Source organism: Amblyraja radiata, chromosome 14 (assembly GCF_010909765.2).
Source record: "Amblyraja radiata isolate CabotCenter1 chromosome 14, sAmbRad1.1.pri, whole genome shotgun sequence".
In the NCBI taxonomy this organism is placed as follows: domain Eukaryota; kingdom Metazoa; phylum Chordata; class Chondrichthyes; order Rajiformes; family Rajidae; genus Amblyraja; species Amblyraja radiata.
Genome location: NC_045969.1, coordinates 14,531,076 through 14,553,438, shown reverse-complemented (window position 1 = coordinate 14,553,438; position 22,363 = coordinate 14,531,076). Strand labels below are relative to the sequence as shown.

General features: G+C 41.5%; 1 protein-coding gene across 1 annotated transcript; it reads right to left on the bottom strand.

Annotated features, from left to right (window-relative positions):
• Positions 1–7,481: 7,481 nt before the first annotated feature.
• Positions 7,482–21,231, bottom strand: cpox (coproporphyrinogen oxidase). The gene is made up of 7 exons (XM_033032588.1): positions 20,531–21,231; positions 17,759–17,902; positions 16,413–16,523; positions 15,350–15,491; positions 12,107–12,325; positions 9,205–9,309; positions 7,482–8,516 (listed from the first exon to the last, which is right to left on the bottom strand). Exons 1-7 carry the CDS (start codon positions 21,036–21,038, stop codon positions 8,429–8,431), a joined length of 1,317 nt encoding a protein of 438 aa, XP_032888479.1. The 5' UTR covers positions 21,039–21,231; the 3' UTR covers positions 7,482–8,428.
• Between the last annotated feature and the right edge of the window lie 1,132 nt (positions 21,232–22,363).

Genomic DNA, 22,363 nt, shown 5'->3' with positions numbered 1-22,363 from the left:
AATGTTTTCCTGATGTGCAAATAAGCATTAAAGTACAGTTTGATTTACATTAAATGATTATCCTAATTAGTCATTAGTGGACCTTGCGAACAATGCATTCATCAGGTTAAAGTGTTTCCTGAGTCACTTAACAGTTTGCTCTCTTGCATACGACCCACCGAAAAACAGAGGCTATACTGAGGTTAATAAACTTCAACTGAACCCAGGCCAGCAGACTTCGTTTTGTTGCCAGCTGAGGTCAATGATTTCGAAATTGCTAATTCTGTCAGCAAACAGGACACATAAGACGTTGCTCAGAATAGTGAAATAATAGGCTGGAGCTAGCCACGGATTATGTACTGGGCTGCAGAGCAACAATTTAAATGGAATAGTCATGGCTTTTTGGTTTGTCATTAAGGGAAGAACCCCCAGCCTTTTTTCTGCCTCAGCTGTTAACCAGCTTCAATTGTAATAATTTTCAGAAACTTGTTTTGATAACTTACAGACAAAGAATGTTAAAGATAGCCACTCTGCTTGGTCCCTAATCACATTTTAGAGATACAGCCTGGAAGTAGGCCCTTCAGGCCGAACAGCAATCACCCCGTACGTACACTGGTACTATCCTACATGCTAAGGACAATTTACAATTTACAAGGAGCCAATCAACACCTCCGCTCGGTCCGCATTAACCAACCTTACCTCCCGATGGCTCAGCACTTCAACTCCCCCTCCCACTCCGTATCCGACCTCTCTGACCTGGGTCTCCTCCATGGCCAGAGCGAGCAACACCAGAAATTGGAGGAACAGCACCTCATATTCCGCTTGGGGAGTCTGCATCCTGGGGCATGAACATTGAATTCTCCCAATTTTGTTAGTCCTTGCTGTCTCCTCCCTTCCTCAGCCCTCCTGCTGTCTCCTCACATCCCCCTAGCCTTCGGGCTCCTCCTCCTTTTTCCTTTCTTCTCCCCGCCCGCCCACCCCCTATCAGTCTGAAGAAGGGTTTCGGCCCGAAACGTTGCCTATTTCCTTCGCTCCATAGATGCTACTGCACCCGCTGAGTTTCTCCAGCTTGTTTGTGTACCTTCGATTTTCCAGCATCTGCAGTTCCATCTTAAAGAACCTACAAACCTGTTTGTCTTTGGAGTGTGAGTGGAAACCGGACGGCCATGTGAAATCCACGTGGTCACAGGGTGAATGTACAAACACCGTACAATCAGCACCCGTAGTCAGGATTGAACCTGGATCTCTGACGCAGTAAGGCAGCAACTCTACTGCTGCGCCACTGTGCCACCCTAAGCTAATTTTAACTAATCTGCGACTGCTGTAATGGCATAAAACATTTGCCTTTCTTTACATTTTCAAATCTTCTTCAATTCCTTTCTTCATTTTTTGTGCTTTGTTTTCCCCTCCTGCAGTGTCGTGTCCAATTTGTCTTATTTTCCTTACTCGGAAGCTGAGTTTGCAACCTGTTCCCTGGTTCTTTGCTGCATAACTGGTTTCCAGAGACCTGTGTGCTGATTGATTTGCTTCTCGCCTACGGGGAAATACTTTGACTCGTGCACATTTACTGATTTTCCCAGATGGCTTACTGAAAGCTTTGTTGGAAGAATGGCTGATATTGATCTCCATGCTCCTACTCTGCATGCAGTCTGTTTGTGTATATGTTCAAACACTCATCAAAATATACTTCTGATGCACTGTGCGGCAGAGTGGCGCAGTGGTAGAGTTGCTGCCTTACAGCGCCACAGACACAGGTTCAATCCTGACCAATGGTTCTGTTTGTATGGAGTTTGGACCTTCTCCCTGTAACTGCGTGAGTTTCCTCTAGATGCTCCGGTTTCCACCCACAGTCCAAAGGCGTACAGGTTTGTAGGTTAATTGGCTTCTGCAAATTGTAAATTGTGCTTAATGTGTAGAATAATGCTAGTGCACAGGGTAATTGCTGGTCGTCATGGACTTGGTGGGCCTGACGGCCCAAAGTAAAGTGATGACATTGGTCTCGAACAAGCACCACCCAATGTTTTATGTGCAGGTGATCTAAAGGTACAGTTATGGGCCTGTCCCACTTAGGCGATTTTCAAGTCACCGGCAGTCGCCTGAAAAACCGGGAACTGGAACGGCGACTGTCAGAGTGGAACACACAAACACATCGCTTCCTTCACCAGCCCGTGTGATTTTTTTAGGCAGCGCTCACCCCGCTTGCCCTGTCTAAAAAATTCACACGGTGCAAAGCCAAGGTGATACAGACACACACCGCGATAAACCGGAAGGTTGGCGCTGTAAAAAGACGGCTAAAGCACAGTGTACGGTAAGTCTAAAAGAAGGGGGGGGGGAGAAGGAGTGGAAACAACTTTTAAGAAGCCAGAGATACACGGCTGTGAAGCTCGGCGAACATTTAACGTTACCGGTCAGTTATCCTCGGTTCTGAAAACTACTGCTTTACCTTTTTTTCCCCAATGAGCCAATGGAATTCACCGGTTAGCACTGGCTACAACCTTCGAGAATCTCCGAGAACCTTCGACCTCCTGACAACCCACTAGGACTTCCTGGCGACCCACCTACGGCTCGAGAATTCTCGCTATTCTCCATGGTGGCTTCATTCTAGTCTACGCTAATTCACGGCGACAATAATGAGGCCGTGACTAGTCCTTTGAGCCAGCACCGCCATTCATTGCTGATTGTCCCAAATCAATAACCCGTGCCTGCCTTCTCCCCATATCACTTGATTCCACTAGCCCCTAGAACTCTATCTAACACTCTCTTAAATCCATCCAGTGATTTGGCCTCCATTGCCCTCTGTGGCAGGGAATTTCACAAATTCACAACTCTCTGGGTGAAAAAGGTTTTTCTCACCTCAGTACTAAATGGCCTCCCCTTTATTCTAAGACTGTGGCCCCTGGTTTTGGACTCGCCCAACATTGGGACCATTTTCCCTGCATCTAGCTTGTCCAGTCCTTTTATAATTTTATATGTTTCTATAAGATGCCCCCTCATCCTTCTAAACTCCAGTGAATACTAGCCCAGTCTTTTCAATCTTTCCTCATATGACAGTCCTGCCATCCCAGGGATTAATCTCGTGAACCTACGCTGCACTGCCTCAATCACAAGGACGTTCTTCCTCAAATTAGGAGACCAAAACTGTACACAATACTCCAGATGTGGTCTCACCAGAGCCCTATATAACTGCAGAAGAACCTCTTTACTCCTATACTGAAATCTTCTTGTTATGAAGGCCAACATTCCATTAGCTTTCTTCACTGACTGCTGTATCTGCACGCCAACTTTCAGTGACTGGTGTACAAGGACACTGTAATTTTTACTGTGTAATTTTTAACGCAAAGGGAAAAATAGAAGTGGACGGTTATGTAGCAACTCTGGAGAGAAGGAATGGATGATGTTTCGGGTCGAGACACATCTTCTGAGTTAGACAATAGACATTAGGTGCAGGAGTAGGCCATTTGGCCCTTCGAGTCAGCACCGCCATTCAATGAGATCATGGTTGATCATCCCCAATCAGTACCCTGTTCCTGCCTTCTCCCCATATCTCCTGACTCTTCAGGCCCTTCAGCCCGCCGTGTCCACGCCGACCAGCGATCCCCACACACTAACACAATCCTACACACACTAGGGACAATTTACAGCCAATAAGCCTACAAACCAGTACGTCTTTGAAGTGTGGGAAAAAACCGGAGCAGCCGGAGAAAACCCACGCAGGTCCCAGGGAAAACGTACAAACTCCGTATAGACATCACCCGTAGTCAGGAACTAACCCAGGTCTCTGGCGCTGTAAGGCAGCAACTTTACCGCTGTATGCCGATTTATTGTATTTTTTAATTTTATGTTTCATTGTTCCATTGTCTGTACACAAGACAATTAAACATTCACGACTCTTGATGTTGGTAAATCGCTTCAGTGTTTCCTCTAGTCTTGGCATCATTTAAAAAATACTTCAAATAGTTTCTCCCCATATGGGCCTCTCCTCTCTCCATAGCCTTAAGGCTTACTTTCTGCACCATTTCCAGTACTTTAATCTGTGAACTAAACTTGTACTTTTAATGTTTTCTAGATCATTGCATATGAATAACTATTTGCATGCACTTAATTGTCTCAATACTGTAAAGCCTGATGGTACTGTTATACTTCTTAATAATGCTCACAACATTTGTTATAAATTCTCTGGTGTCTCCTTGCTTGTTCAAATAAATTTTATCACCTACACTATCATCAAAGCAAATCCAAAAGACAAATTTGAAAGGTAAGGTAGTAAAGATCTCAAAATAAAGAGGTGTGCATTAATGCAACTGTTTTCATACCCTCTAAATGTCCTTAACTAATTAAAAGTAGCATGGAAAGAGGGATATTCTGTAATACGTAATAGATGAAAGAATGGATTGACTCGGCTTATATTCACTGGAATTTAGAAGGATGAGAGGGTATCTTATAGAAACATAAAATTCTTAATGGATTGGACAGGCTAGATGCAGGAAAAATGTTCCTGATGTTGGGGGAGTCCAGAACCAGGAATCACAGTTTAAGAATAAGGAGTAGGCCATTTAGGACTGAGATGAGGAAAAACATTTTCACCCAGAGTTGTGAATCTGTGGAATTCTCTGCCACAGAAAGAGCGGAGGCCAATTCACTGGATGTATTCAAGATAGAGCTTTTAAGGCTAACGGAATCAAGAGATATGGGGAGTAAAGCAGGAACGGGGTACTGATTTTGGATGATCAGCCATGATCATATTGAATGGCCTATTTTCTATGTAATATACCAATGAGCAGATAATCTGATTTAATGGCATTGACTTAACATTAACATTTTCCAGTGTAATGCAGGTAAAACTCCTCTGTTATTTTAGACATTGGTACAGAATCTTACACCTCCATCAATGAGGCCAGGTGGAGCTCACATATATACACCCCTTCCAATAATTAAATTCCTGTAGAATGGAATTGATTGGCATGCTCTAGCATGTGGGAGAAATTCATTTTCATTTGATGTACACAGTGGAAATCGTCAATCATCATTTGTTGTCACCTTTCTCAAGTTGAGTTTATGCACAAAGATGGTGCAGTAGATACAATGAAAATCTTGCTTGCAGCAGCATTGCACTTTATTTCTGCAAAAAAGTATTTGTTTTGGTGGGAATGCAAATTGGTCAATGCTCTTTGTGATAAAACCACAAGCGTCTGTAAAACTAGCTAACCTTCCTGTCCCCCACCAGTGTGAATGATGTATCATACTACAAAATATAGAAGGCACCGAGTTCAAGACATTACAATTGCACTCACTTTTAACTGGTGATAGGCAATGGACGTTCCCCATTTCTAATGGATTATTATTTATTTTACGCCTTGACAATCACTGATTAAAAGGATTGCTCATGGTATTCATACTAGAATTAGCATTGCTCCTCAGTTACACATTGCAACTTTGAATATAACCTCAGGAAAAAAAAAGCAACAGGCACCAAGAAAACATCACGTTTGCTTATTCGAGTTTCCGTATCAAAGATTCATCACGTCAAATTTAGAAATGCAATCAACCTTTTGATAGTGATTGTATTTTGTTTTTATATAAAGTGCAATGCTCACTTTCTGCCAGTAATTTGTGCTCAAAGTAAATATCCAGAGAATAATCCAATAAATACATTTGCAGTTGCATAATGAGTAAAATATGCTACACAAACGTCTGCTAAACATCTCTTCTCAATACAATACAATACAATACAATTCAATTTATTGTCATTAATACCACATCTTAAAAAATAATAGCAAAGGGTAGCAGTCTGTGAACAATTCATTTGGGCTTATTTTATTTCTGAGTTTAGGTTGGGGAGAGCAGGCAGTTGTTGAGATCAATGCAACAACCAGGCAAGAGGTACAGACGTCTGAAAATTCATACCTCCAGATTCAGGGACAGTTTCTTCCAAGCTGTTATCGGGCAACTGAACCATCCCATAACCAATTAGACAGCGGTCCTGACCTACCATATACCTCATTGGGGACCCTCGGACTATCTTTAATCGGGCTTTACTGGACTTTATCTTGCACTGAACATTATTCCCGTTACCTGAACTGTGGACTGCTTGATTGTAACCATGTATAGCCTTTCTGCTGACTGGATAGCACATAACAAAAAAGCTTTTCACTGTACTTCAGTGCATGTGATAATAAATCATGGAGTAAGCTGCAAACCTGGCAAATTTTAAACATCGGGTCTCATTTTAATCCTCTCAGTTGTTTGTTTCCAAAAGGAAACAGGTATCCAGCTGGACAACCTGAAGACATTTCTCAGGGCTGGAAAGGACACAATGTGCTGGAGTAACCAGGCAGGTCAGGCAACATCTCTAGACAATATGGAGACGTGATGTTTTAGGTAAGGACCACAAGACAGCTTGAAATGTCACCTATCCATGTTCTCCAGAACTGCTGCCTGAACTGCCTGGTTACTCCAGCATTCTGTGTCCGTTTGTGTATTAACCAGCATCTGCAGTTCTTTATTTCTACTCTCATGATGGGAAGCCTGCTGTGAATTTCAGGGTAACACTCTTAAGTCTCTGAGAATATTTTTGTTTACATAAAGAACAGCCTTGTGCTCACACAGATAAATACAGTTCCCTGCACGATACATGGACTCAAAAAGGCTTGTGCTGGGAGAGATAAGGCAAAGTAACATTTTATTCACTATATTTTCAACTTGATTGTTAATCCCAAAGATATAATGGAAACCGACAGGCCGGGGCGGGGGGGGGGGGGGGGGGGGGGGGGGTGGATAGAGAGAAGATATCTCCATTTGTTAGGAACTCTAGGGGACTTGATGGGACTAGCAAGGACAATATATCCTTACCTCAACTCCAGACATATTGGGTATAAGAAAGGACTGCAGATGCTGGTTTACACCGAAGAAAGACAAAATGCTGGAGTAACTCAGCAGGTCAGGCAGCATCTCTGGAGAAAAGGAATAGGTGATGTTTCGAGTCAAGAGCTTTCATCAGACTCAGATCTGGTGAAGGGTCTTGATCCACACATCATCTTTTCCTTTCTGCAGATGCTGCCTGACCCGCTGGGTTATTCCAGCATTTTGTCTCTTTCTCCAGACACATCCATGTGGTTGACTTTTAACATAGACCTTGGACAAGTAGGAATGGATAATAAATGCAAGCTTTATTAACATTTACAGCTTGAACAAATAAAAACAAACCTTTCCTTAAATTCAAGTTATCCATGAATAGAATTAACCAAAATGCAAAATACATTTGCATTTAATATTATTTGTAATAAATAAAGACATTAATTCTGACTTAAAACTTTTTCACCCAAGTTGGAGCCATCTACTTATATAATGAAAAATGACAAACCAGATTTCTTCAAATTAAATACCTTGGGAAATCTGAATAAAATGTTCATTACCTATAATCAGCAGCAGAAAAAAATGACGACAAATCACAAGAAAGCAAGTGACCTAGAGCACATGCAGTGGCCAACAGTTTAAGTCTTGAAACTGATTAAAATATTTATTTTACAAGGCCCATGAAATCATGAAAGACAGTCTGTAGAAAATCATAGTGACTGTTTATTACATTTTGTGAGTAATGCACAAATATCAAATGATCATATATTATCTTTTTATTGAAACAATTAATATTTTAATGCATATACTACTTAAAAATCCCAACACCAGAAAGAAATAAAGTGTTTAGATAGATAAAGAAGTCATTGAAATTTAAAAAATAGGCGCATTGGAAAAAAAAAAAAAAGATTTGTAAACAATCTTATTTCAAATTATTCATTGTATCCAGCCCACCCCCCATGATGAAAATTTCTCCTTTCATTAATCAAAGTATAAGAACTGAATCTTTACTCTATATTGGAAACAATCATTGTTGCACTTTGATTTTTCTAAATGTTTGTAAGTATAAACAGGTTCGACTTTGGAAAAAGATTATAAATATATCAAGACATCCTTTGATAAACACATTTTTCTATTGCATTAATTTTTTCATTTATTCCCATTATACTAAACTCAACCACTAATATAAAAAATGCACAAGACTTACAATACATGCAGCAAATCTGAAAAGACTGCACATTTTAAATTAAGGCAAAATATACACTTTACTTAGAGATATGGCTCGTGTCCCAAAGACATTGACATTTTGACATCAGTATCTACTGAAACAATTTTTTCCCTCTATTTCCATTCACCTCAGTGCTGAGATGGAGAGTTTAGAATTTAAAAAGACAACATATACAAAGTGTACGTGAACAGTGTTTAAAAAGGATTCAATTTTTCCACAAGAAATTGCAGCACGTTTTCTTAGGATGGAAAATGGTAATAGCCATTGTGTTAAAAATTATGTTACACGCGTTTAGGTTTTACAAAACAGTGCAGTAAAAGATGGACAAGTTTGGACTTCAGTGCTCACATTCAGTATTGTTGATTCATATTAACGGACCCAGTCTTTGGGGGTTTTTAATACCTCAAGTATTTCCGCCTCCCTGGTGCCTTTGGCAGGATTATGCATATATTCCCATCTGCAGGACAAAAAAAAATAAGTATAGAATATGAATGAACTGCAGACTTGATGTCTGTCTCCACTTTTCAAAATAACCAGGTGACCTTTAATGAAATCGGCATAGCTTTGTGTCTATCCATGTACCAGCGGCTTTGACACCCCATATCTGCTAAAACACTACTTTATCTTGTGAGAAAAATCACTGTTAATGTGAGATTTCAAAATTATCAGTGAAATGAAGGAAATTATAACTGCAGGAATCCAATTTGGATGGGATAAATTCAATGTCACATAAATTATTTTAGTATCTTCACCATAGTTGGGGAGCACTGGTAAATGAAAAGATAAAGAACAAATGAGAAGTATTACCAAAAAAAGGTAATGATTTGTTAATTTTTGCACAAATTTCAACTATTTAATGAAATACATCTTGGGAATTCTCAGATTAAAAGTAAACATGATAAAATGAGTATGAAATATACAGCAGGGTAAAACTAATGCAGTTGGTAGAGGTTTTGTGTAATTCAAAATAATTAAGCTTCAAGAATTTTAAAGTGTCATTTTAATTAGCAAGCACCAATGCAACTATACACAATCCATCACCATGAACTCAGTTTTTCTAAATGATGAGAGTATGTCAGCGTTTAATGCGAGATGGTTAACGGGCAAAGCTGATGAGACTGTCAACATTTGTAATGAGCCCTTACCTAGCTGTCAGGGGAAGAGACATCAGGATGCTTTCTATCCTGGATCCTGGAGTTGCAAGACCAAACTTTGTTCCTCTGTCATAAATTAGGTTGAACTCTACATATCTAAAAGAGATAAGAGATTTTTTTAAATGACAATAGTTAGGAAAACAGGGCACACTCTGGCAATATTAGAATACAGCAGAACACTAAGATCGTGTCACAAAGTGCTCGAGTAACTCAGCGGCAGCATCTCAGGAAGACATGGTTAGGTAACCCTTCCTCGGGTTTCTGACCCGAAATGCCACCTATCCATGTTGTCCAGAGATGTTGCCTGACCCGCTGAGTTATTCCAGCACATTGTGCCCTTTGTTGTAAACCAGCATTGGTTCATTGTTTCTACAAAGATTGTGTTAGTTTTCTGCATTAAATTTGATTGCAAGGTAATGGACTAAAGTCTAGAAAAATGCCAGAGTTTAAAAAAAATTTGAATATCATATAATTTTGCAACAATTTTTATCATTCCGAAGCGCCTTCAGGGCTGTGGGAAGAGGATACAACTATTCTTTCTTCATTAAAGACATTGGTTCAAAATGATTGTTCTCTCCAAATGAGGACCAAACATACAATGCCACCTACTGGATCTATTTTGCATAGTTCCACTCAGGGAACTATGTTACAAAAGTTTTCTGGAATCAAACAATGGGCTAGTTACTATATCATTTTTCCCCACAGAATTTCCTTTGCTTGGTATCCGTACTCTTCCTCCTCATCCTTGTCCTCCATGAGGCAAGGCTCAAATGAATCAGCACTGGAAAGCTATCTAAAACCTTTTTGTACACATCTATTCACCTTCAACCTCATGCAATCCTTTAAATTTACCGTAACAAATTTAAAATGTTCAAATATTTTGCATACTGGCAGTGAAGGTGGTTAGTAATAATAACTTGTGCAAATTAGACCTAGTCATCTCAGTGTCCAACTCATTTGGTTTTATACTAGCCCATGAAGAAATAAACTAAACTTTGCTTGAAAAAAGAGCCAACTCTTGTATTAATAACTACATATGAGAAATGTAATGAAACTTGTTTTTCTTTTAACATTTGATGCATTTCAAATTCCCTCTATGGTTTAAGTAGGTGGCTGCTGCTGTTTATTTGAAGGGCCAGTGATGCTTTGACAACTCCCTGAGTTGTGGGAGATAGCAGATATTATCAATACCTAGAAATGGAAAGCTCGGACAAACTGAAATTATTTTCTTGGAAATGGAAAAATATTTCTGCAGGCTTCCAATCTGCTTCAGGTCAGATACAAAACCTACGCATAACACAAGATATAGAAGAGTAGAGTAGGCCATCTGGACCTTCAAGCCTGTTCTGCCATTCGTCACAGCCATAGCTGATCTCTTATCTTAGCACGATAGCCCTGCACTTTCCCATTATCCCTCAATTCCCATAACATCCAGAAATGTTATTAATTGCTGTTTTGAACAAATTCATTGAATGAGCTTTTGAAATTCTCCAGCTTGGAGAACTGTAAAAGGTTTCCCATCCATCAAGTGAAGAAGTAATTTCTCCTCATCTCAGTCCTAAAATTGTCTCTCACTTTTCTAATACCAGACACCGTGATTTCTGGTTAATGACTCTACAGCCAGGGAAATAGCATTTCAACATTTTCAGTCAAGGAGGCGACAAGTTTACTGAGTTCAGCTACACTGCAAATAGTGTGCCTCATGCTTCATCCTGAGAGCTTTGCACTTCTGGTGGAGAAGACACTAATAGTCAAATAAGGTGACACCTGCAATACCGACAGATTAGATCATGGTCAGAAAGTCTGCATCACTCACTCAGGCACACAAAACAGAGAAGTAAAAATATGTTAGCATTTTCTAAGTAGTGAGAGAATGGGAAAAGTTGATGTTCCAAATGACTTGGGTGTTCCTATATCAAATCAATGAGAGTTAGCAGGCAGATGCAGCACGCATCAAGGTGGGCAAACAGTAAATTTAGTTTTTTTGCTGTATTTTGTCATTGCCCTAGTTTGCGTGGATTGCCTCCCAATCTTCTGATTTCTTCCTACATTACAAAAACATGTTGGTAGGTTAATTTTCTGCTGTAAATTGTCCCTCAGCGCAAGGTAATGGCAGTTGGATCAAGGCTGAAGAACCCAGAGTGTGTTACTTTGCCAATGTACCAGGACTGAACAATGTAATTCCTACAATTGAAATCACAGAAAGATGATGGGCATGTGATGCAGAATAGTTTACAGCAATTAAGAATAATGGGACTGATGAGAATGTTCTGTGAGCTGACACATCAGATTACTACTATATTCAATGGAACTGTGGATGGCGATTTATCTGCATCTATTTAACAAATGTGCCTTCTGAACTTCTAGTGGTTAAAATAAAAGCAAATGTTTCCCCTAACTAAAAACCCTTCAATCAGTCATTATATTGGACCATTGGCATGAATCAGCTTATTACTGAGAAAAAGTTCCTTGCAAAAAGATGACAGCAACTGCTGGCAAAGAATTGAAGATTGTTCTGAAGACAACTCATTTACAATAACCTTTATTGCTGATGCGCTATTTTGTTTGGTAGTTCTCTAGAGTTGTGACACTCAAGACTGTTTGATGTTTGATCCTTGTTTGATATTAATAAAGCTCAGATTATTGGATTACCATATTGCTGATTATAGGTACTTGCTTTGTGTAAATTTGCTGATGTACTTCCAACATTACAATAACAACATTTCAAAGCTACTTATTTAAATTGGGCAACATGGTATAGCCTGAAAGGGAACTAAAAGACACTTTGTAAAGTATCTTTTTTATGGGGAAAGAAGACTTTCAAGCAACCACATGGTGATCAAATAATCAGGTTCGACAAGATACTTTCCATCAAGGATTTCACTCAACCTACCTGCCTCTTCGGAGCTGCTGCCATGCTTTTTGCTCTGGTGTAAAAGAGTCATGGACGTGCTTCTTCACAATGGGAACATAGCATGGAACCACTGCCTGGGCACAGCTGCGCACAAATTTGAAGAGCTCTTCCGCGGAGGGTGAATCCAAGTCATCAAAGAATATACCGCCCACTCCTCTCCGCTCTCCACGATGCTCGATGACAAAATAATTGTCGCACCTTCATGTGGAAAAGTGGGAAGGTGGCAGTTACATATTAATAAACATTCCCAATTCCTCTTTCTCCCACTTGTTTAATAACCATGTTTTGACTATGGTGGTGCACATACTAATGTACACATTGACATGATTACGAATGTAATTTGTACTTTGGGGCCAGAATTGGAGGAACATTAATTTGAAGGTTAGAGCTGGCAAAGATGATAAACTTCAGAAGGATGCATTCACTTTTATTACAAGTGCAAAGAAAAACCATAAATAACTTCCATGTGGCAAGAGTTTGAAATTATTACCTACGGCAATGAATGATTAAGCATAAACCATCCTTTTGGATCTCTCTGGAGTTCCAAGTCTATAAAATTACTCCACGCTGGGATGCGACATTCATTATAAGAATTAAGACCAATTGATAATTAGTCCCCAATGCCAAATTACTTGGACAGTGTGACCATTGCAGCTGCTAGAGTGATTAATAGTAGAGTAGTGCAGGGAGAGAAAGATTCCTTGCAGTACAACTCAGTGGCGATCACATTTGTAAAAAAAAAAAACCTCAAACTGTAAAAATATAATGAAAGCCTCTGTTCTTCCAGCAGCACCGTCTTGTATAGGTGCTTGGATGCCAAGTATTACCACTCTGGTTAACCAGACAGGTATTTCAAACACTCTACTTCTTATACCTTGAAAATTACCACGCGGGTTTTCTCCGGTTTCTTCCCACATCCCAAAGACAAGCAGGTTTGTAGGATTATTGGCTTCGGTAAAATTGTCCCTAGTGTGTGAGATAGTGCTGGTGTACAGGATGATCGCTGGTTGGCGTGGACTCAACGGGCTGAACAGCCTGTTTCTGCACTGTATCTCTAAATTCTCTAAAGTCTAAAGGATGCATTCTCATGGTCAGACTCTCAGACATTAAATGTTTAAGCACAAACTTATACCATCACCCGGGTATTATTACTACCAATCCATACATTGGCTAGCAAGGATGCTAGAAAATGGTAGGTCAAAGACATTATGAAGCTGCTAACATCTTCCATGCGGTTGAACATAAAATTCAGTCTTTGAAGCAAACAATTGGATGCACAGCGGAGCATACAGCGAGCTTTGTACAATTAATCTTGAGTGAAGCATCAACTTTAAACAGTGACCCACCCACTACTAACTGCTAAGTAAGTGATAAGCACTGACATTCATGACCTTTTGTTTGCCCCTGATTATGGCATCCTCGTCCAAAGTCACTGTGATCTGCCTTCAAGAACAAAATTCATGCGTAATCTTACAAATATGTTTGGTAATTTATCTGTTATGACTCTTATCAATGTGAATAGGTCGCAGTACTTGCGACATGAAGGTTACTCTAAATCTCCCCAGTGGTCTGCACACGTAGCTTTAAACATCAGGCATATTCAGGCAAAGAGAGCAAACTTTCAATGTGCAAATGTGCTGTTAAGCAGTGAATTTAAGTTGATCCAAACCATATTGTCCCATTTCTCCACTCGCTGTATTATATCACAGCGAAACTCGGTATCGCAACACATAGAACAGAAGGTTCTATTTACGTGGAAAATGTGCTAGAAAATAAATTATAGCTTGTCTATTTTACTGTATATTAAATGCTAACAGTGAGACATCCTAACCAATCTACAACCATCTCATTAACATTTAAGATAACCTGACAACTAGTTACAGAACTTTTTGCGCCTCTCAAAAGGTCCCAAATGGTGTGTAGAATGATGCTTTGTTGTAATAATTTGTGAATTATGACAAAGTCTAGTGCAGAAAAGCACTGCACAGGAACAGGCCATCCAGTCCACAATGTCTGTGCCGAACATGATGCCAAGCTAAACTAATTTCATTTGCCTGCACCTGAACCATGTCCCTTATTCCCTGCTTATCTATATACAAATGTACAAGCTTCGTAAACGCCGCTATTGTATCTGACCTCTGGCAGCATGTTCCCAGCGTTGTTTGTTTGTGTGTGTGTGTGTGTGTGTGTGTGTGTGTGTGTGTGTGTGTGTGTGTGTGTGTGTGTGTGTGTGTGTGTGTGTGTGTGTGTGTGTGTGTGTGTGTGTGTGAGATCACATCTACTCAGAAAAACAACGCGCGTACGGGAAATTTTTTACAGATTCCTGTAGTTTTATCCCGTGGAGTCCAAAATTGTTTTGTCTGAAAAATTAACGCTTTGTTTCTCGAGTCATTTATGAAAATGTTCACATATCTGAAATGTCTTTGAAAATAGAAACCCAGCGGCTTTGGCTGATGACGCCACAATGGCTCGGCGTGCTGCGTCTGCCCCCCCGAGTGACGTCCCCCCCCGCAAGTTGCTGACTCCTCCCCCAACGAGCTGCCACCCCCCCACGAGCTGCCGACCCCCCTCCTCTCCTCTCTCCCCCCTCCGCTCTCTCCATCCTCTCGCTCTCTCTCTCTCCCCTACCCTCCCTTCCCCCTCCCTGCTTCTCCCCCTCCATTCCCCTCCTCTCTTTCCCTCTCTGACCTGCCCCTCTCTCTCTGTTCCTGCCCCCTCTCTCTTTACCCCCCCCCCCCCTCTCTAGATGCGCCTGCGAGTTGGGGGCTATGCATCAGTGGATAGGGTGGGTATGGGGTAAAAGGAGTGAATTAATAATATTAATATATCAACGGGCGTGATCAGTGTGTGTGTGTGTGTGTGTGTGTGTGTGTGTGGGGGGAAGATAGTTAGTGTGTGTGTGGGGGGTGGTTAGTGTTCAAGTGAGTTTATTGTCATGTGTCCCTGATAGGACAATGAAATTCTTGCTTTGCATCAGCACTAGTTTTTCCCCTTCTCTTATCTGTGAATTCCATTTCCCTCCATCTCCTGTTTGCTTTTATTCAATGCAGGCAAATATTAACATACAGTGAGGATTCTCCCAAACAAGCAAGTATTGCCCACCCAGTATTGCATGCAGCTGAAGTTCCGGTTGGGTAATCATTAAAACCAGCGTACAACAACTTTCCTCAAGCATTTGTGGAAATTTTGCAGTAAATATGTCAAATTATCCATTTTACTCACCATTTTTTAAAAGCTGGATAATAACTTCGATCATGTTTATCACAGGCTACCTTGAGAGTTTTGTGAAAATGAACTGCATCATCTTTATTTAGGTACGTAGGCGTCAGATCTGTCCCACCACCAAACCACCATGTCTTTTGACCTTGCAGACAAAAATTAGCAAACTTAATGGGTAGCCTAACAGCAACATTTACTTTGCACTTACAGGAACATTCAATTTATAGAATAAGAGTAATTGTTTTTTTTAAATAGCACTTCATACCCCACGAGTGAAAAATGAAGAGTCTCTACATGCCGTAACAAGCGGATATTAAAGATTGATCACAAACACCAGGTTAATGTGGCATCAACAGTCTTTCTCTGCTATAATGTGTGTCTTGATAACATAAATTAGATATAACGTGATTAATAAATTAGGGAGCAATTTCTACCATGGCTATTTTAACCAATGTCTAGAAAATTACTCAAAAACAACTTTAGGAATTGTCAAACAGAAAAAAAGTTTCAGGCAAAAAGTTGTTTCCATTTAACCTCCCCCCGATAATCAGATACCATTGACTCTTAAGAACATTGTCTGTCAATTTCACAGCAGATGGCCAGTGAAAAGCAATCAATTATTTTGACACTCGTGCAACAAAATTCTATTAAACAATGCAACATTCAGCCTTTAGTATTTTTAACTTTCAGTAACAAAAATACTTATACCTTCTAAAAGTAACTCAAGGTAAAATATTAGCAGACACAATATCATTGCACACATTGATTAATAGAACTATACAGAACAGAAGTAGGATCTTCAGCTCAACTTCTCCATGCCAACCAAGGTGCTTAACCAAGCTAGTTCCATTTGCTTGCACCTGGCCCGTATCCCGCCAAATCTTACCTATCCACATACCCGTCTAATTGCCTTCTAACATTTCCCCTTAAGAAACCTCAATCATATTGGTGAGACACAATTACTTATGCACAGACCATGCTGACTACTCCTAATCAGCCCTTCCTTTCCAAATGCAATAAATTAGCAATCTACCATTAAACACATAGAACATTTTAAAGTAGTTACCATCTCCTTCTTCAATTTCAAAATATCGATAGTTGAAATGAATGGTTGGAATGTGAGGATTCTTGGCATGGATCACAGAACTCACTCCCATGGCACAAAATGGTAACTTCCCTGCAAACCAAAGCAATACATGCCAAAAAGGTGACTAAGCTATATTCATGGTTTATTAAACGTTTACTTTTACACATTTATATCCTGAACCAAACCCAGAAGTTCTAAGCATAAAGAATTCCCTTTATTACAGATCCTCCTCAAATCAAACCAGCTTCAACAAACAAAAGAGGTGCACTACTCAGACACAGGACATCACCGTGACCGCCAATGGCAACTAAAATTGTTTGAAAGTGGATAACTGTAAATAGGCCTTGGACAGCAGAGTGGTGCAGCTGGTAGACCTGCTGCCTCAGAGGGCCAGATCCTGACATTGGATGCTGCATGTATAGAGTTTGAACGTTCTCCAGGTGCATCCCAAAATATGTAGGTTTCTAGGTGAATTGACCTCTGTAAATTGCCCCTAGTGTATAGGGGTGTTGATGGAAAAAGTGAGATAACATAAAACTGGCGTGAAAGGGTGGTTGATGGTCAGCGTGGACACAGTGGGCTGAAGGGTTGTATCTCTAATCTAAACTAAAATCAAAATCTGGTAAAAAGGGATCACATGCAGGTCGATGCTACAAATCAAAATTCATGTTGTTGTATTCTACAGATAATACAAGTGAATGTGATCATCTGATAAGCTCATTGCTAAAATTGAAAAGTGTCATAAAACTACTTTTGACAACAGCAAAATGCACAAACAGAATAGATCAGGCCGCATCTGTCAAAAATGTCACGTTTTTGTTTCAGGTCAGAATCATCAGAATTGGATGCAGGAAATGAAACTGCATTAATGTGCAGAGAAAATGTCCCTTTCCACACATATCCCTCCCCTGGTTTTATATTTCACTCCTCTTCTTCCTTTATCCGACACGCTTTTGTCTCATTTTTATCTCCAGCTATTCTCACTTACTCGACTCATCTGCCACCTGCTCCCTCCCGTCACCAGTATCCATCTATCACATCAGGCACAGCCCCAACCCTACCTCCCTTTTCCAGCTTTCGCCCCCCCCCCCCCCTTCCTCCTCCCCTCTCCAACACCCTCACCCCCCCCCCCCCCCCCCCCCACTTCCTATGCCATCAGTCTGAAGGGTCCCAAATCCAAAAAGGCATCTGTCAGGAACCTAGGAGTATATTTGGAGAATTAGGAATGGAAGTAGTAAAGGCAAAGGCAGCAAATAAACTGTTGTGCTACCCAAATAGCTTTTGAGGTACAATCACAATTTCATATCCTAGGATTGCTCCTTTACCATCTTTTGACTTCAATGTTTTTCCTCTGCTCCTCATCTGTTTTGCAGCATCTTCGGAAAGATTTCCAAATACCACAGAAACATTGACCCCAGCTTTCTCGAAGACTTTCCCATCTTGAAGCACGCAGCTAATGCCACCACCACCTGCAATTATAAACAAGCCCCAAAGTAATACTTCGAAAGAAAATTAATTCTATCGCCATAGTCATGTTACATAAAATACTTGCATTGGGCATTCACTTAATCATTAGATTCACATTTTTGTTTGCTTTAAGTTGTGGATAGAAACATACAGGTAACGCCTTCTACAATTGTGCTCCACCATAATTGAGATTAAGATCTGATCTTCGCCTTTATTACGAGGGAACTATAATATAGAGGAGAGGACATCTTGCTTCGATGATATCAAGCACCAAACCAGGCCACGTCTAGAACATAGTAGAGAGTTTTGAGCACTACATTCTTAGAAAGGATACATTATATTGTAAGAAGTGCAATATTGAAAGGATATGCTATATTGCAAGGTGCAATATCAAATTTCCCATGAGAGCTTAAAAATGTGAAATTCAGACAGGACAAATGGTTATAGGGTTCCTTCATTCTGTCGTGTAGCACCAAAATTATGTTTATTGATGCAGCAAAGTGCTGGAAATACTCAGCAAGTCAGATTAAACCAGAGGGTAGAGAAAAGGAAATTAATGCTGCTCAGCTCGAAGATTTATTGTCAGCAATGAGTTACTAAACAACAAAACCTGGCTGTAACAGATGGAGTTAATAAATTCACCCACGGAGTTCTACTGTCCTGCTACATGGACTCACGAATGATGATGAACAATTAAACAGCTAATGTGAGGAGACGGTTACATGAACATCCTTATGGGCCTATCCCACGTACGCAACTTTTTCGGCGATTGCCAGTATCTGTCATAGGTCGTTGCAGGTCGGCAAAATTTTTTTAACATTTTGAAAATCCTGTGGCGGCCAGAAAGACCCCACGATTCTTTGGGCGACTGAGGAGACTACTCACGACCATACAGGTGACAGCCCGGCGACATGTCGCGGGGCGAAGCCTGTATGGTCGTGTGTAGTCATGCAAATAGTCGTACCTTGTTCTGGTACTAGTTTAAAGATACAGAGCGGAAACAGGCCCTTCGGCACACCGGGTCCGCGCTGACCAATGATCCCTGCACATTAACACTATCCTACACCCACTAGGGACAATTTTTACATTTACCAAACCAATTAACCTACAAACCTGTATGTCTTTGGAGTGTGGGAAGAAACCGCTTATCTCAGAGAAAACCCGTGCAGGTCATGGGGAGAACGTACAAACTCCATACAGACAGCACTCGTAGTCGGGATCGAACCCGGGTCTCTGGCACTGCATTCGCTGTAAAGCAGCAACTCTACCGCTGCGCCACCGTGACTGCCCTGCGCCACTCTTTTATTCCAATGTTAATCCCCGGTTACATTAAACAATAAAGCATAGGAACAGAACTTGGACATTTGATCCTGCCCCATAAATCAGTATGATCATGTTCGATCATTCACTCAACGACCCTGGTCCCACCAACTTTAATTCGAGCATAAATATATTCAAGAAGGGAGATAGACACAAAATGCTGGAGTAACTCAGCAGGATAGGCAGCATTTCTAGAGAGAAGGAATGGGTGACGTTTCGGGTTGAGACCCTTCTTCAGACTAGTCAGGGGAAAGGGAAACGAGATGTAGACAGTGATATAAAGAGATATAGAACAAATGAATGAGAGATATGCAAAAAAGTCATGGTGATAAAGGAAACAGGCCGTTGTTAGCTGTTTACTAGGTGAAAACGGGAACCTGGTGCGACTTGGATGGGAGATGGATGAAGGTTCAAGAAGGAAGATATATTGGAGAATTCCACAGGGCCCACCATCTATTAATTGAACAAATTTCTCCTGTTGTGGATTCCAAATGACATATCCCATATCCTGACACTGTGAACCTTACTGTTCCCCATCCATCATAAACATCCTCCCTACACCTGGCAAGTACCATTGAAATCTTATAGTTTTTGTGAGATCTCTAAACTTTCTCACAAACTTCTGTGACAATCAGACTACATAACTCAATCTCGCCACCTCATAAGAATGTCCAGTAAATATTTGTCGCACTCTCCCCACAGCATGCACATCAGATAAGGAGACCAAAACTGCACGCAAAATGCCAGAGATCAAGGTTGAGTATAGCCGCTGTAAAATATTCCTGTTCCTATACTAGTGGCACCATCCAACAAAAGTCGGCAAAATAATAATTCAAGAGTAGTTCAGTAACCCGACTATACTTTTGTATAAAGTAACCTGATGATTGCCTCTTCCACAGTCCAAGTCGAATTGAGCATGTGTGCAGGTACACAAAAATGCTGGAGAAACTCAGCGGGTGCAGCCACATCTATGGAGCGAAGGAAATAGGCAACGTTTCGGGACGAAACACGTTGAACTTTTTTTTGTCTCGTTCTGTACTATGTTTACATATTCTGTTGAGCTGCAATAATCTCATTGTCCTATTGGGGACATATGACAATAAAACACTCTTGACTTGAAATTAACCAAACTATTCAAAATATCGGTTCTTGATAAAACACTGTGATGGTTCGTCAACCCCAGGACAAAGTCTGTATGCTTCATCCACAATACTCTGATAGTATCAATGACACTGGTGTCCCTACAACTTCCTCTACTGTACTCGACATGCATGGATATCAGCACGTAGACGGACAGTATTGGGAAATACCTTCTTCGCGTTGCCATCGGTCTACTTTGAATACCTGACTGTCTTCGACCTCAGCCAAGGCTTTGCAAACATCAGCCTGGACTTCCATGATCAGCAATTCCATCTTAGTCCTCATGTCATCCTTATTTTCCAGCAGTTTGTTGATATCGGTCACCGGATCCGACATGAAGTGATTGCATTTCTGTAATATTTCATCCAACGCGTGCTGTTGCTCTCGGTCAGACGGGCTCTTGGAAACCATCAGAGCTTGGTTACGTCTGAAGCCAAAGCCGGCTACCGTCACTCCAACCAGTGCGGCGGCGCCCACCAGGAGCCCCTTGTGAAAACCGCCGGCCCGCGCTGTCTTGCCCGAGAAGCAACGGGAAACGGCGGTGCTGCGTGGGGTGGGGACGGAGAGAGCGACGCCGGACTGCGGGGCTCTGGCGGCGGGGAGAGCCTGAGCAGTGGCCGGGTTGCTGGTGCCCAGCACGGAGCGGCGCAGCGCGGTCAGAGCCAGGAGCCGCGACATGGCTGCAGAGCAGAGCGCGAGACGCCGTCCAGCGCCGGGTCCACGTTCCAATCGGGGATGTCAACTGTCAACTGTCAACCTGGACAATGTGCGCGCGCGACCCTGCAGCCCCGGGAGGAGCAAAGATCTTAAGCTATAAGATCTTTGAGGAGGAGGAGAGGGTAACACAGAGGAGGAAGGGGCGGGGGAACGGGGAGGGGGAAGAGGAAGGGGAGGAGGAAAGGGCGGGGGAACGGTGAGGGGGAAGAGGGAGGAGGAGAGGGAAGGGGGAGGGGCGGGACAACCCGAGGAACAGCTGCTGCAGTTAGTTGGCCGAAGTACATTCTGGGATTTGTTGTCAAATAGGGAAACAGTCGCAGCCAAAGATCCTAGATGATCCTAAAGATGGGAGGGAAATGGGGGAACAGGGGGAAAACATTTACAATAAAATTAACTAAAATATGTGATGTGATAGATGAGCTATATCAAACACTGTTCCCTACAACACTGACTACACCAAGGATGATAGAGCGGAGTGCATACCGGAGTCGCGTTTGCATAAACAAATGGCGGCCGTGACGTTCCGTTACGTACTACACGTCAGTCCATTGGATTTCGGAGGAGTGATTCCTCTAGTATCTTTGGTCGCAGCGATTGATCGTCCGACCGAAGTTTGGTTGGAGGATTGTAAATGATTGAATAAACCACAGTGCACCAAAGATGCAGTACACTGCAAATATCCTATAGCAAGCAAGGTAGACCACTCCTTCTAAATGCAAGCGGAACGTGGGCCTTTTTTTCATCCATTTCCGTAACCTGACCAGACTCGCAGTGTAATCAACGTTGCGGGGGAACAGTTTGTGATAATAAATTATAATTCTGAAAATGAGGAGAAGATTTTTCCCAAATAACTTTGATTTTTACGAGGATGTTTCTGTAACCGGCTTCCGTCTCCGCACTCGTATCCTATGGGATCTTTGGTGCGGAGACGGAAGCTGGTTACAGAAATGGGGCCTAAAATTACCCATGAATCTGCCCATGACCGTACTACGTCCTTTTCGTCGAGTGATCTATCTTGCTTGCTATAGGAGCTTTGGTGCACTGTGGTATAACTTTCGGTGTCACGGAAAGCTAAAAATCTGGTCACAAAGTTTGAATTCTGTGAGACTGGTAGAAATCCAAAATTGCGGTGCCCAGCGGGTACATCGAACGATTGGGTGAGTTCCAGCAAAGCCAGAAAAAAGTTCAGTGCGTACATTGAACGTTTAGAGATGTTTTTTGTGGCAAATAACATAACTGAAGTAGAAGCTTCTGATGCGGAATCAAGACGTATGAATGAAGCAACA